This window comes from Petaurus breviceps, unplaced genomic scaffold (genome assembly GCF_028583685.1).
Source record: "Petaurus breviceps papuanus isolate PSGF00001 unplaced genomic scaffold, PetGlider_PUasm1.0 90865, whole genome shotgun sequence".
NCBI classification, from domain to species: Eukaryota; Metazoa; Chordata; class Mammalia; order Diprotodontia; family Petauridae; genus Petaurus; species Petaurus breviceps.
In genome coordinates this window covers 11,586,467-11,602,090 of record NW_027187367.1, presented here as the reverse complement: position 1 = coordinate 11,602,090, position 15,624 = coordinate 11,586,467, and the positions used below count along the sequence as shown (strand labels likewise).

Genomic DNA, 15,624 nt, shown 5'->3' with positions numbered 1-15,624 from the left:
ACTCCTCCCTAGCATTTCCAGTGACTCCTCAGCCACTCCTATGGGACTTGACAGCTGTCTTCTACTATCTGGAGAACCGTCTTATGGAAGCTTGTTCTGCCATGCCCTACTAACAGAAGCTGGCAGAGAGGAAAAGAAGGCGGTCTTGGGCTTGATGTGAAAAATGCCTCCAAGCATGGAATGAGTGGCCTATGAGTACCCACTGGGAGTGCTGCAGAGGGCATTCCTATTTCTAAGCTAGATTGGAGGGCGACCTATAAGATCCCTTTCAACCCTGGCACTCCATGACTGTGTTTCTTCAGTTTCTCATCAGACTACATCCCTCCCCTGTTCTCCTCCCACCGATTGCCCTCTCCTTTCCCTACCTTCGAAGTCTCTTCCAAGAAGCCTTCCCAGAATGACCCTGACAACTCTGATTCTTCCTGTCGCTGAGGATGCTAGGTACTCTGACAACTCTTCCCACACTGAGCATGCCCAGTTTGCACCTGCTTTGAGGCCAGCCTTGTGGTTTTCCCCTGCTTATGTGTAGGAACAAATGTCTTGTCCCTAAGCTGCCTGAAGGTTGGGTCCTCCAGGATTCAGAGTTGGCAAGGACCTGAGATCATCTCATCCAAATCTTTTATCTTACAGATGACGAAACCAAAGCCCAGAAAGGAAAAGCGGGAATCCATGTCTTCCAATTCCCAAACCAGTCCATTTTCCACTTTACCAGATACTGAGATAACACCACATAATTAAGAAATTAAAACCAAGCCCAGAACCCACAACCAACACAAAACCCAAGGGATAAAGAAAACAACAATAACATCAAAGGAGTGTCGTTAGGTCAATAAGTATTATTTACTGAGCACCTGCTATAATACCCAACCCTGTGTTAGGGGTCGTGTGGGATACAGAAAAGTATAAGGCACTGTCCCTGCCCTCAAAGAGCTTACAGTCTAGTTGAGACCAAGACATACACATGAACCAGAACAAGAGAATAGAGCCTAGAATCAAGTGCTCAATTGTGTGGTACAGACTCCAAGTGCTTGCTACCTACTCTGCCCTCTAGGGTCAGTGCCCAGGCTGGGGTTTTGTCCACAGGACTTTTGGGACAGGGCAAAATAAGGATGGAATGAAACCTGTTCCTTCTGTATGCAATCAGCAACAGCCCCTCTCACCTTCCCCAGAAAGGCCAGAACATCCTCATCACCCTGCCTCACTTCCAAACCACCGTCACCTTGTTCAGCTGCTACACAAAGTACAATGGGAAGGGAAGGGAGAAGGGAGGAGGAAAGAGGGAATGGGGTCAGGGGGCAGGGATGGGAAAGGGATGGTGGAGAAGGGGAGAGCTGAGAGGAAAACCTCGCCCCGGAACGGTAGCTAGGTCTCTGTAGAAAGTGCAGGGCAGGACAGCACCAATAGGGACCCGGGATCCTGAGCAGCTTGGCTGGTCCACCTTTGGGGAACGGATGCCCACCTGCCTACCCAGTGCCTGAGGGCAGGCAAAGAGGGTCATGACAGAGGGAGGGGGGTAGGGAAAATGCTACAGGAACCAACTCTCTCCCCCACCTCTCAGTAGAGGGCAAAGCCAAAAGGTCAATGGGGTGGGACCCCTGCCCTTCATCCCTTGGCTTTGGCCATCTCAGAGGAGGACAGTCACTTTGTACCCCTACCAATCCTACCCCCAACTCCACCCTCCCAACAAAGTGCCATCTGTTTTTATTTTTATATATATTTTTTCAAATTAAAATTAACTTAATTTAGAGAACCCGGGAGAATTCCACAACACCTGATGGGAAAGAACTGCCCTTGGGCATGTCACCTAACCAGGAGTTCCCGGGTAAGGAACGAGAGGCAAGGAAGTTAGCAGCATTTTGTAGCTACACCAATTTCTGGCCTTGAGGCCAACTTCATTCTATCTTATAGGATAGAGGAAACATAGGACAAGGACATTTTAAATAAGGTTTCAAAACATAAAAATACCCGACAGTCCGACTTATACAGCGGGGGTGCAGCTAGCTTTCCACTGTCGTTTTTTGTGTTTTTTTTTTAAATATTCTCCATGCTATACAGGCCAGGGCCCACCCAGCATGAAGAGAGCGTATATATACAAAGAGGAGTTTAAATTAAAATACAAACAATAATTAAAACACACACACACTGACGAACAAAAAGCTAGAGTATCTGAACGGGGTGGTCACCATCACCCAGGCTGGAGATAGAGAAATTGGAGCGGCAAGTCATGGCTTCCTCTTGTAGATGAGCCTTCGCTTTGAATGGTAGAAATCTGTTAAGGCAGAGGGGAAAAAGACAAGTCCAAGGGTGACCAGGTCAGCATAGCCTTACAAAGAAAGACAATACCAAGTTTTTTACTTCAGTTTTTCAAAGTGTTTTCCCACAAAAGTCCTGGAAGCCAGGGGATGAAAGTATTTATCATTCCCACTTTACTTGAGCCCAGAGAGATTGAGTGACCTAGTCACTGTCACAGGATTCAAACCTAGGTCTCAGGACTTCAAGTTTGACATGCTTCCCACTTCCCCATCCTGCCTATCACCCAAAGCAAGTAATTGAAAGAAAGAACCAGGACCCCAGAAGTGTGCCTGCCCTCCTAAAGAGGGCTTGATGGAGAACTTCATAGAATCAAAGGCTAGAAGGGACCTTAGAGGTCATTACTAGGTCTATTAAACTAACTGTATAACCGTGGATAAGTTATTCTCTCTTCTGGGTCCTAGTTTTCTCATCTGATTTGGGTCTGAACTAGACAATCGGAGCTAGAAGGAAACAGTCAGAAAATATTAAGTCTATTCCCATCTTTTTAAAAATATTTTTGGAGGCAATTGAAGTTAAGTGACTTGCCCAAGGTCACACAGCTAATGAGTATCTGAGGCTGGATTTGAACTCAGATACTCCTAACTCCAGGACCAGTGCTCTACTCCTGACGCACCTAGCTGCCCCCTGACCCCATAGTTTTACAGAATATAGTGAGGCCCACAGAGGTTAAGGTACTTAACCAAATAGCACAAGTCTTAAGTAGGAAAGTTGGGATTCAAATTTGGGTTTTTGACTCTAAACCCAGAGCTGCCTTAATTTTCTCACACTGCCTCATTGAAGCTATTTCTAGCTCTGATATTTGACAATTATAGGGAGCTGAACCAGTAAGGTCGTCTCCTTAAAGAATAAGATTCTATGGTTCTAAGTAGTCCCTCTCTGCCTAACCAAGTCCATTCACCCACTCACCCGTCATGCTGGTCTGCTTGTGTTTTCGAGTTGGCTGGGAGGTCCCAGCCATAGACCCTTCCTCCCGCTCTGGGGTCAGTGGTACTACGGTACAGGAGAGGGACAGGTCCACATGGTCTCCCTGGGTGGACATCTGTAGCAGGGCTGGAGAGCTGGGTCGGGGCTTTGGCCTCTTCCCCCCCAGGTCCTCCCTGCCCCATGGCCCCGATGGACGATATATGGAGGGCAGATCCAGGCCTCGGACCCTCTCCCAGGCAAAGTCGCCCTCCAGGGGGGTCTCAGTGATGAAGTCGAAGTTCCATCGGCGCTGGGCTTCCTGGGTACAGCTCTGCATCAGGTCTTGGCAGTCTCGCTTCAGCTGCTCATGGTCCACAGGTCCAAAGAGGTTCCGGCAGAGTTTCCCACTGCAGGGGATCTGACGGGTTCTGCTCGGTGACTCAGACATGGTGACGACTCTGGCTGGGAGACAAAACGACATTTAGTTGACTAGGGAACTCAGAAACACAGACTAAACGCTGCACAGAACCTTCTAGAGGCCACCTAATTCAGCTCCCTTTTTTGCAGATGGGACACCTGACAAGTTAAATGATTTGCCCAGGGTCCCAAGTCAGTAAGTAATACAGCTGGGATTTTGACTCCAAATCTAGCAGTGTGCCAGGCTTCCTCTCCAAAGGTCCCCACAGTCCTGACATAGACACCCTCCTCTACTCCCACCCCACCCCAACATACACACAGCAACACTCACTAACACACAAGAACAGAAAAAGACACAGAAAAGCTGAGTCCCCTTTCCCAGCTCTGTCATTGACTCCCCTGTCCAATGAAAGCTACTTCTTGATTCTGGGCCTCAGTTTCCTCTCCTGTAAAATGATCACAATAATACTTACATTATCTACTCCCTGAGGTTAGATGGAGAAAAGAATTTTAAAGACCCTCCAAGCCTTATAGAAATGAGAGCTATCATTACTGGTATAATTTGAGGGGTTCCAGAAAATCACTGAAGTCAGGATGTTTATGTTCATAAAAATGCAGCGACATTATGACATCATCTCACTGGATCCTCCCAGCAACTCTGGGGGAAGTAAGCAAAGACTGTTATCTCCATTTCACAGATGAGGACACTGAGGCCCAAAGAGGCAGGAACAGGAAGAACTGAGGCTCAAATTCAGGTCTCCTGTCACAACCTCCCTGGAGTTGGCCTGAATACAATAGCAGTTAACAGATCATGTTTACAGAATTGCAACTAGAATAGATTTATTACCAGCTATTTCTCTTAGCTTATTGCTCAAACATGCTTGAAATTCACACATATGCATGGTAAATCCACACATATCCAGTGTAAAATGTTTTAGCAAGGGCCCAGCCGCAGGAAACATTTTTTTTACTCATTTCTCAGCCCAGGTCTTACTTCAACTAGAGACTAGTACTCTTTCCCTTAGGAAACTAAGACCAGAAAGACCTTTACTAGGAAATTTGTCAATCGCCCTTCCCCTTTGGCCTTCAGAACCAAGTTCAATGTCCCAACTTCCTTTTCCCAGCCCTTGATTAACACATATTCACAGACCACAGGCAAACTGGTATAAGCCCACAGACCCACAGTTATATTAAATGATGTTACATACATCAGTGTTTAATGCTGGTAGATTTGTGAACTACTCCAACCATTCTGAGAACAATTTAGCAACTACAGTCAAAGGGCTATAAAACTGTGCATACCCTTTGACCCAGCAATACCACTACTGGGTGTGTATCCCAAAGAGATCAAAGAAAAGGGGAAAAGATCCATTTGTACAAAAATATTTACAGCAGCTCTTTTGGTGGTGGTAAAGAACTGGAAATCAAGGGAATGTCCATCAGTTGGGATGAAATGAAATAGTTTCAGAAAAAACCGGCAAGACTTGTATGAACTGATGCAAAGTGAAGGGAGCACAGCAACATAAACAATGATCAACTGTGGAAGACTTGGCTACTCTGATCAAGACGATGATCCAAGCCAAATCCAAAGCACCCATGATGAAAAATCCACCTTCAGAGGAAGAAAGAATGAACATTAAATGCAGAGTGAGACATACTTTTCTCTCTTTATTTTTTATTTTGTTTGTATTTTGTTTTGTAACATCGCCAATAAAGGAGAAAAAACATAACCATGTTTTACAAGACCTTTACATATAGTCTCTCCTTTGACCTTCACAACAGTCCTGTGAGGTAAGCGTTAGTCCCCATTTTACAGAGAAGGAAACACCCGGAGGCTCGGAGAAATTAAGAGGCTAACTCAAAGTTTGATAGCTTGTGACAGGCAGCATTTGAACCCCGGTCTTCTCTCAAGTTCAACGCTCTTGCTGCCACACAATGCACGGGAAGAAGAGGAAGCCTTTATCCATCCCTTTAGATCTGGGGTTTTCCGCCTGTGAAGCACCTCACAGTCTTGCTGTATACAGTTAGCTTGTGCGCGTCTGCTTGCAAGCGCCTCCCCATTGTCTGTGAGGCACGAGGGCAGGGGCTGTCTTTCACTTTTCTTTGTGTCTGAAGTCTTTAGCATGATTCCTGGCACACAGTAGGCGACTAATAAATGTTAGCTGACTGACTAACAAACCTTAACACATAGACACACAGGTACAGAAGGGAACTTAAGAGGCCATCTCTATTTTAGAAATGAGGAAAATGAGGCTCAGAGATTAGAGTGACTTGCCCAGGGCCCCACAGGTAGTAAATGACAGTGGGGAGGGAAGATGAAGGAAGGGAACAAGCATTTTTATAGCACCTACTATGTGCCAGGCATTTTGTTTTGGGGGGGTTTTTTGCTTTTTGGATGGGGAAAGGCAGGGCAATTGAGGATAAGTGACTTGGCTAAGGACATTTGGCTAGTAAATATTAAGTGTCTGAGGCTAGATTTGAACTCAAGGTTCTCCTGACTCAAGAGCCAGTGCTCTGTTCACTGAGCCACCTAGCCACCACCCCATGTGCTAGGCATTTTGACATCATTAATATCTTATCCTCACGAAAACCCTGTAGTTGAACAGAGGTTAAACAACTTGCCCAGGGTCACACTGTTTTTAAGTTTCTAAGGCCACATTTGAACTGGGGCCCAGCTGCATCTACAATGGCTACATTTGAACCCAGGTCCTCTGATAGCAAAGCCAGTGCTCCTTCCCTTGCCTCTAATACACAGAACACAGGACATAACCTGGCCCATACTCAGAAGCACATACGAACACTGGCACAGGCCCACAACCACAAGGACCCATGTTCTTTCTCGGGGCTTCCCCAGGCTGGGATCTACCCTCCCAAGCACCTTAGTGCCAACTTGCCTCACCCAGAGTTTCTGGTTCTCTGCCCATAACCTAGACAGCCCTACAAGGAAGTAAGCACTAAAGTGTTGAAAATAACCTTTGGGCCATGGGGGTGGGGTGATTACTGCTAGAGCACAGCTGTGTGTGTGTGTATGCGTGTGTGTGTGTGTGTGTGTGTGTGTGTGTGTGTGTGTAGATGCCCCTATGACATCACTGGCAGCAGGCACTGTTCCTTGACAAAGTCAACTTCATGCTTTTTCTAAAGCCACCACCACTACCCCCATCCCTCCAGTACAGGAGAAAAGAGCCAGGAACTAGAAATCAGGAGACCCTTAGGCTCTAGTCCCAGCTCTGATCCAGTAACTGCAACACAACCCTGGCCAAGTCACTGACTTTCTTCAGGCCTCAGTTTCCTCATCTCTCTCACAAGGCAGCGGTGAGGATCAAGAAAGGCTTGTGAAAACCCTTTGAAAAATATGAAGGATTACCCACTTCTGTGTGGCTCGGACAAATTCCTTCCAACTCACCTTTCCTCAGGCCTCCCTTCCCAGGCTAAGTGGAGGAGCAGGCCCCAGACATTTGCCTTGTGACAATCTCTATGGGTTGAGGGAACAAAGATGCTTAAAGAAAAGTTCCACAACTATGTGGGGTAGCAGACAACACAACAGAGTGGAAGTCAGAAGGCCTGGGTTCAAATCTGGCTCTGTCCCCTAATACCTTCTCCTCAACTGTAAAATGATGTGGTTGGAGTAAATGATCCCTAAAGTCCCTTGTGAATTTCAACTCTGAGGATGATCCCAGGTAGAGCATGGTCTGAGGGATTAGAGAATTCCCTGTCTGGAACTAGAAGAGACTTAATTTCTATCCAATCCAACTGGCCCATTTTACAGATAATAAAACAGAGGCCCAGGAAAATTAAGTACCATTAACACAAGCCCACAGACCCACATGGACAGTAAATGATAGTAATGGGAATGGTCCAGAATTTTACAAGTGCTTTATATCCATTACCTCACATGACACTTAGAATTGTTATCTCCACCTTACTGACAAGGAAATTAAGGCTTGAATGACTTGCCCACGGTCACACAGCTAGAAAAGGTCAGAGGCAAAACTGGAACCCAGATCTTTCTGAGTCCAGGTCCAACACTCTTTCCAGTACACCAAACATACTCTAAAATATACTCCCACAAACCCTAACACAGACACACTGGCATATATTGAAGAGTCACAGGTTAGAGCTGGTAGGGACTTCAGAGGCTATTTCCATTTTAGAGATAAGGAAAATGAGATGCAGAGAGTTAAGTACTTGCCCTGTGTCACATTGGTAATAACTGACAGAGATCCTATTTGAACCTGGGTCCTATGACTGGTAGGATGGAATGGGGCAGGGCGGGGAAGGGCAGGGCAGGGGCCCATCAAGGGAAAGAAGGTAGTATCTTAGGAGACGAGCTACATCCTGAACAGACATATCAGGTGATTCTAACAGGCCACATACTTTGAACTCACTGGTTTTTAACTGCTTGACCCCAAGAGGCCACATTTCCAAGCACCAAATCAACAAAAAAATACATCTCAGCAGGCTTTCTGTTGCCCCCTACCTCCACATTTACCTAGGCTCCTCCTGTATCTGGCGTCAGAGGAGACCTGAAAAAATAAGCTTACCTATTTACGGTGACCCTGGTACTTGCCCCCACCCTACTCCTCCATGCCCTGACATCAGCCAGGCTTCTGGGAGTTATTGGCAAGCCTGGGCAGGAAGTTTGTTTTGAGGAGAGCAAGCCCAGGCTTGTGTCTTTCAAAGGGACAAATAATATTTGATAATTGAGCTAACCCCCACCCCCAGGGACCAGGGAGCTTGAGTCAGTAAGCCTGCCAACAAACATTTCTTAAGTGCCTACTGTGTGCCAGACTCTGTGCCAAGCCTGTGTCCCACCTTTTGCTACAGCCACAGAATCATAACATGGAATGAATGGAAGAATCTTAGAATTTTTCTAGTCTAACTTCTTCCCATAAAAGATGGAGAGACAGAAGCTCAGGGAAAGAAAATCTCTTGCCTCAAGGTTACAAAGACAGCGAAGCCAGTACGGGGCTCCTTCCCAGAGGGGGGCTCACTCCACTCTCAGTAGAAAAGAGCCCCACTCCCCAGTATACTCCATTCCCAACTCCCAAGGTACCCTCAAAATGACCCAAAGAAGGGAATTTTCTCTTGTGCTGACCTTCCTCATTCCTTCTCAGCCTCCCTCCCCCACCCAGGACAGGATAAGAATGGGAGTAAGAGTGGGGCATAGAAGCAGAGGGTTTATTTTCAGTGTCCCAATAATCCAAAGGATATGTTGGGTGGCTACAATTAGGACTTTGTTAAGTGGTAACATCAGAGAAGCTGACACTTAATGTCACTGCTGGAACAACTGTTCTACAATAAGAAGTTACAGGGCATCAATGCCCCCGCCCCAACTTTTGCCTTTGAGTTTGAATCCCAGCTGAGACATTTATTAGTTGTGTGACCTTGAACAAATCACTTCCTTTTGGGGTCTCAGTGCTCGGTACTCATCTGGGGGGGGGGGGCAACTAGGTGGTGCAGTGGACATAATGCTGGGTCTGGAGTCAAGAAGACCTGAGTTCAAATGTGACCTCAGACATTTACAGCTGTATGAACCTGGGCAAGTCACTTAACCCAGTTTGCCTCAGTTTCCTTGTCTGTAAAATGAGCAAACACTCCAGTATTTTTGCTAAGAAAACCCCAAATGGGGTCATGGAGAGTCAGACATGGCTGAACAATGACATATTCTACTCTGATAAAATGAAGGAATTGTTCTAGCTCCTTGAGGGCAGGGTATCTCCAGCGCCTAGCACTTAGTGCCTGGGATATGACAGACACTTACTAAGTTCTTACTAAAATCTGACTGGTATGTGTTTTAATAAATGTTTGTCTACTGATCAGCTCTAGAGTCTACAAATTCCAGGCACCAGTTTGGTAAGGAAAGGGTTATTTTTGCAAAGTGGAGCAAATCAGGAGAAAAGACCGGAGTAGAGTGCGTGATGAAATGCTGGCTGGCTGTACATGCCTGCTGAGTTCAGGACAGAAGGTTCTCTGGGAGTGAGACACAGGAAACAAAGGCCCCTAGGCAAGAGTCATTTGGGAAATTTCTTTTGAGCAATACTGGGGTAGGGTGGCTGGGCTATGCAGCCCCGGGTCCAGGAGGGGGCGCCTGCCTCTAGGAAATCCCCCCCTCACCCCCACCCCTACCCCACCCCCCTGCAGCCTGCCCTGGTGCCTAGGGCAGCGGGACAGTCCAAAAGGGAGAAGTTGTAGTGAGTCAATTTCCTGAACTGCCAGCCCGCCAAAACTTGGAGGGAGGCACGTCACAGACTCCTGGGGAGGGGCAGGGGGAAAGGAGGGTGGAGGGATGGGAGAGGGATGTGAACACGTCACGCTGAGCCAGCCGGGCTTCCGAAACTGCACATGACATTGTTGGGAAATAAGCCTCTCTCACTCCACTCAGACACAGACAAACAAAGACAGACCCAGGCAGAGGCACGGACAGACAAAGACAGACACAGCCAGGAGACACAGGCGCACATCTCTGCCACGGCCTCAGCTCCACACCCAATCCACCCGAGGAGACAACTGGTTAACTGGGGAATAAAAATAGCAGTGGGAAGCAAAACCCAAACGACTAACAACACCCCGCTACTCTTTGGGACGTGCCTGAAGCGGAGAGAGGAGGGGAAGGGAGGGGAGGGGACCTGCAGAGTAGCTAGGCATCGCCGCCTACTTAAAAGTATCCAATTCAGTGCAAAGCACAGCAAAGCAATTCTACAACTATTTGCTGCTGGGCGGGCACACACGTGACCTCCGTGTGTGTGTGTGTGTGTGTTTGTATGTATGTGTGTGTGCGTGCGCACGTTCTCCAGGCTGGCCAGGATCTGGAGCCAGGAGCCCTAATACACAACACACACGCCTTCGTAGTTTGCATACACACACCGGAAATACCCAACTAGGAAAGGTGCCTTCGCTGCCTCCACTACCACCCCACATTCTGGTCACTGGGTCACCGACAGTCCTAGGGCCTGGGGAGAGTGGGCCCTGCATCGAACATCTCCTGATCCCACTAGTAAAGGGTACGCGAGGCTCCCCAGACTTCCCTCCTCCCTCGGGTCCCCGCCCCCCTGGGTCTGGGAGGGGCAAGGTCCGGCTCCCGGACCCGGGCCGAGACGAGAAGCCGGCAGGGGTCCAGATACTAGAGAGGGATGTCAAGGAGAAAGGAGCCGTCCATCTCGAAAAGAGAAAGAACGCCTCAGAAAAGTGAGGGAGGATGGCTGTGCCCATTTTTCAGAAGAATAACCGAGGCACAAAGATCGCAGGCACTCAGGTGCCCCGGCTTTCCAAAAGCTTAGGTTTCTCCTCCCTGGACCGGGAGCAAACTTACAAAGCCGAAGCCTAGAGGAGGACTCTGGCCACTGTCCCCTCAACTCCTCTCGGGGGCCAGCCCCTTCCTCCCCCCCCCCCCCTCCCCATCCCCCCCTCCCTTTGTTAAGGGGTAGCTCCGGAGTCGGAGGTTCTCAGAAGCCTCGGAGCTCTCCCCACACTCCCCCCCCGCCAACCCAGCTCTCCTCCTCGGGGTGGGGCTCTGACCTCACCCCGCCCCACTCCCCGGGGTCTCCGTGTCACCCGTGAGTCACCTCCTGCTCCCCCTCCCTTAAGGGACAAGTCCCCGCACGTCCCAGGGGGCTGGCGACACCACCCTCCAGACCCGGAGCTGAGCTGGCCAGGCGGGCCGGGAAAAGGGGCTAGCCTGGGGGTGGGGCTCGGGGGACAAGGATTCCGGGCCGGGCGGGTGGGGAGGGGTGCAGAGGAGGTGGCCTCGGTCCCTGTCTCCCGTGCCAAAGGAAAAAAGAGAGGGGTGGTGCCTGTCGCTGAGAGAAACTGCGACATCGCCGTAGCCGGCTGCGATCCCTCCAGTCCTCCGGGATCCGCCAGGGAGCCGCCCTCGGGACCCGGAGACATTCTATTCGGAACCTACCCGGATCGATCAGCCTGGGGATCCCCGCCCCGGGGCGGGCCTAAGCTTTTAACCTGCCGGGCATCACCGACTCCCGAGCAGGGAAGAGTCCGAAACTCGCCTCCCACCCCTAGCCCGGGCCCCGGTCTGCATCGGGAGTGGGGGGTGTCTTCCTCAGATTCCAGCTCTTCGCCCTTCTCAGTCCCCCCAACTATGCTGGTGAGAAAGCAGGAAACGGGCGGGGTCCCTGAATCGGGGGTGAGACCCCCTTCCTAACACGGACGAGCTCTAGGGATAGCCCCGTCCCCCTCACCCCCTTCCCCTTCTCTCAAGTTTCTTCTCCTTGGGTCCCAAGAAGGTTGAGAGAATGCGCTACACGGGTACCAGGGCTGGACCGGGCCGGGACCATTCAGTAGAGACCAGAGAAGAAGAGAAACCGGTGGGGAGGGGGCGCTCCAACAAGAGGCCCCTTCTCACCCCAAGCGGGGAGACTCGGGCCCACCTTCCCCAGGCAGCCTCTCGGACCGCCCCCCCACCGATAGGGTGCCTCTCTGTCACAGCCCCACCCCCACTCCCTCTCTCTCTCTCTCTCTCTCTCTCTCTCTCTCTCTCTCTCACACACACACACACACACACACACACACACACACACACACACACACACCAATAACAGTAGAATTAAGGGCCTCTCCAACCCTCAAGTCCTGCCTCCTTCCAGTCCTTAAATCTTCAACTCCAAATCCCCTCTCACCTCCTCAGAATCCCTCAGAATGTCTCGATCAAGCCTTGCCTGTTCTGCGTCCCTGCCCAAGCCCCAGCTCTCGAACCCGGTTCGGTGGCGTCGCTCACACCTCCTCTTCTGACTAGGCTGCCCGGCTTCGGAGCCTATTATAGCTGCAGTCTCCGCCCTCCGCTGAGCAGTCCACCCAAACCCCGCCCTCCGGGCTCAGCCGGGGGAGTAGGGCGCGGCGCCAGGCTCGGGGAGTGAGTGAGTGACAACCGGGCTGGGGACTGCGGCCGCCGGTCTCCGCAGCCTAGCCAGAGGGCTGGGGGCAGGGGCGAAGCGGGCCCTGGCAGCCAGAAACTCTCCCTTACCCGGTCGAGACTCCCGCCCGCGCGCGGGCGCGCGCGCCCGAACACACACACACACACACACACACAGTCATACGCACACATACAAACACTTTTGTAGTTCTATTTCGTCGCCCGTGTCGCATTTCCCAGAAAACTTAAGCTATAAAATCAACATTCCTACTGAGAAAGGACGTAAGGGTCCTGAAAGGAAGGCAATGAATTTCTTAAGCCCTCTCTGGCTAGCTGCACAACCCCTCTGAGTAAGAATTTACCCCGAAATAGACGGAAGAACATTACTGTCAGTGATTACCTCTTAAAGTTGCCTAACCTCTTACACTAATTAATGCACTTTCATTTTCTGTATCTTTTCAGGCCCCTTCTTAAGGCCTCTTCTGTCCTCCTGGGGGTCCTAAAGGACCTGGGACAAGGACCACCAGATATCCTCATAGATGTGTGCAACTAGAAATGGACCTGGGCAGGTGATGTACTGACAATGACGGATAGTCCCAGTGTCTAGAAATAGAACCAGAGAAAGATTTATCAGACTTTGGGGTAGATGTCTCTGGAAGATTTGTGCTAAAATGTGAACTAGAATGGCACAGAATGGTTTCAGAGCAACTCTGACGAGGAGCTACCTACCTCCATTAGATTTCATATCTAACCTATTGATTGCTCAAGGGAGAAATCATAGCGTCAGAGAATGGGACCATCCAGACCATCCTCATTCTGTGGATGACTGAGGTTCAGAACAGAGACCTAAGTGTAACCAATGACAGTGCTGGGTGGGATTGAACTCAGGTCCTCTGACTTCAAATACAGAGGTCTTTCTGCTACCCTCTGCCCTTTGATCCCTAATTCAAGGGTCTTCTCATTACTTGGGTTAGGTTAACCTAGGATTTTGGGGAAGGAGGGACTTCCTTACAAGTTCAATCCAGGCTAACCCACTGACCAGGTCATTGGAGGGAAACCAAACTCCATTTCCATACCCTCATCCAGCAATTTCACTGTATTCTACCCCTAGCTGAGGTTATCCTTAGTTGTTCTGTGACAAAATTACTGATAGAAAGTTGATGGGTCTATGAAGATGAGGGTCAGATCTATGTAAGTAAACTACCCTTCTTCTGTCTAGCTAAATCCTGAGCTGCTCTGAAACAAAAAATAATATTGGGAAGCTGGCTCAGGATGGGACTGATTCACCTGAGCCCTCCATTCAGGAAACTGAGGCCTGTAGTAGATGAGACTTTTCCTAGGTCACACAAAGTGGATTGAAAGGCCAGAACTTGGATGTATATCATTCACTTTTCCAGCCCAGGGCTTTGCTTTGCTCTCTTTATCTCAATGTGTCATCTCTGGAACAGAGGTAATGTGATAATGTCCCGTTATCTTACGGCCCTTTGTTTGGGAAGTGGGAAGGGGAGAAAGAAGAAGATAATATCAATATGTTCACATTAAGGGGGGGGGGGCTCATTTTGAAAACACTAATCAGGTCATTTTTGCCTGTTCTAAATTACTGCTCTCTTGGACTGCTGGGACAGACAGAAAATAACCATGCCTTCCCTTCTCCCTTCCCCCACCCCAACAATGAATTCTACCTTTCTTTCCTCACCTCAGATACCTGAAGCTCCTGCCCAAGAAAGAGTGAGAACTGAGTAGGGAATCTGGACAGAAACTCTCAAAAAAACAAAATAGAATCCAGACTCTGCCATAACAATGACTGGAAGATAATGTTGGTTCAGTGACTGCAGAGTTCTGCCCAGACTTGTTCCTTCCTCTCTCCTTTGCTCTCAGAAAAAGACACTGGACCCTAGGTTTGCTGACCCCAGCTGAAGAGAAGGGCTCTTCATTCCTCCTGTCCTTATTAGAGACTCAGCAGCAGAAAGAAGTAGGCCTTACTGGTAAGGATCACAGCCCCCTACCCCACCCTTATCTCCTCCAAGTGGCCAAGGAACATGCCCTGTGGAGTCACTAAACCCGAACAGTTCTACTGAGCTGAAGACCCATCTCAGGGATGCAAATTGCTTTCAGAACTTGGACTCTTCCCTTGGGCAGGAGGGAGTCACAAGGGATGAACTGGTCAAAATGACAGTCAAAGGGGGGGGCCTATGGAAGAAATACTACAGTATAGTATGATCCAAAAACCACAATTCAAACCCAGGCTCTCTCCCTGTCTCCTCTATCCCAGCTGGGTGACCTTGAGCAAAATCACCACTTTTTTTTTTTGGAGGGTAGAAAGGAGGGCAATTAGGTTTAAGTGACTTGCCCAAGGTCACACAGCTAGTAAGTGTTCAGTGCCTTGAGGCCAAATTTGAACTCAGGTCCTTCTGACTCCAGGGCGGGTACTCTACTCACTATGCCACCTAGCCGCCCCAAACACCACTTTTCTGAGCCTCTATTTACTCATCGGTAAAATAGGGATACTTGCATTATCTCCTCACAGGGTTGTTATGAAGGAAAGTGCTTGGCAAACCTTAAAAAACCAAGACTGAGACATGGAGGATTTTGTTATTGTTACTGATCTTGTTATTGTGTTTGTTGTTATTGCTATTATTCTTAGCCCTCCTAGAGCTGTAACTACGAATATTTTCAAAGCAACTGAATGGAGGTGGGGGAGTGGAGGGTGGGGGCTGGGGGCATGGTAGTGGAGGTGCAGAGGACAGTTTGACCTCCACTACTGAGGACAGTTTGACCTCTGGTACAGTTATGTAAAGAGAAGGGAAGGTCTTGTTATTGTCTCTAGAGTTGGGATGGGGGGTGGGGAGGTAGAACTGGGCAAGAAGACTCTGGAGATGGTGGTGTTCTCCTAGGATTCATCTCTCCCAGAATCCCTTCAGGGGTAAAGGCCAGGCAGCCCCCTGTCACAACACAACTGAACCTCTAGCAACCAATCCCCCAGAAAACAATGAGATGAGTTTGAGGTTGGGGTCACTTCAAGTAGGAAACACACTCACGGGGGGCAAATGCACCCTCCTAGAGGCAGGCAACTTAAGGCAAAGCTCCATCTACCCCATGGAGGTTACAGCTCATAGCTGGCCAGA

At 49.3% G+C, this 15,624-nt stretch overlaps 1 protein-coding gene and 1 long non-coding RNA gene across 8 annotated transcripts in view; one reads left to right on the top strand and one right to left on the bottom strand.

The window, feature by feature from the left end:
- Window positions 1-816: 816 nt before the first annotated feature.
- On the bottom strand, window positions 817-12,419 carry CDKN1A (cyclin dependent kinase inhibitor 1A). Of its 3 annotated transcripts, none has more exons than XM_069073574.1 (3): window positions 12,267-12,419; window positions 3,220-3,678; window positions 817-2,269 (listed from the first exon to the last, which is right to left on the bottom strand). In XM_069073574.1, exons 2-3 carry the CDS (start codon window positions 3,662-3,664, stop codon window positions 2,223-2,225), a joined length of 492 nt encoding a protein of 163 aa, XP_068929675.1. In that variant the 5' UTR covers window positions 3,665-3,678; window positions 12,267-12,419; the 3' UTR covers window positions 817-2,222. The 3 variants fall into 3 exon arrangements, with proteins under 3 accessions (XP_068929675.1, XP_068929676.1, XP_068929677.1); XM_069073575.1 differs by having other exon boundaries at window positions 3,220-3,674; window positions 12,267-12,388; XM_069073576.1 differs by having other exon boundaries at window positions 12,306-12,380.
- The window catches only part of LOC138150136 (uncharacterized), a 17,234-nt gene continuing 13,220 nt past the window's right edge, over window positions 11,611-15,624 (top strand). For 2 of the 5 annotated variants that reach the window (XR_011165524.1, XR_011165522.1), the window contains exons 1-4: window positions 12,553-12,849; window positions 12,962-13,068; window positions 13,719-13,949; window positions 14,201-14,484. This is a non-coding gene — a long non-coding RNA (uncharacterized lncRNA). Of the gene's footprint in view, window positions 11,735-12,552; window positions 12,850-12,961; window positions 13,069-13,718; window positions 13,950-14,200; window positions 14,485-15,624 lie in introns of those variants that run through there. The other 3 variants (XR_011165523.1, XR_011165526.1, XR_011165525.1) reach the window with 3 other exon arrangements.

Bases quoted from the DNA above. Each gene is read 5' to 3' on its own strand.
- CDKN1A (XM_069073574.1), bottom strand. From the start codon at position 3,664: ATGTCTGAGTCACCGAGCAGAACCCGTCAGATCCCCTGCAGTGGGAAA. The intron at 2,270-3,219 runs GTGAGTGGGTGA...CTGCCTTAACAG, and splicing joins CAAGCAGACCAGCATGACGG to ATTTCTACCATTCAAAGCGA.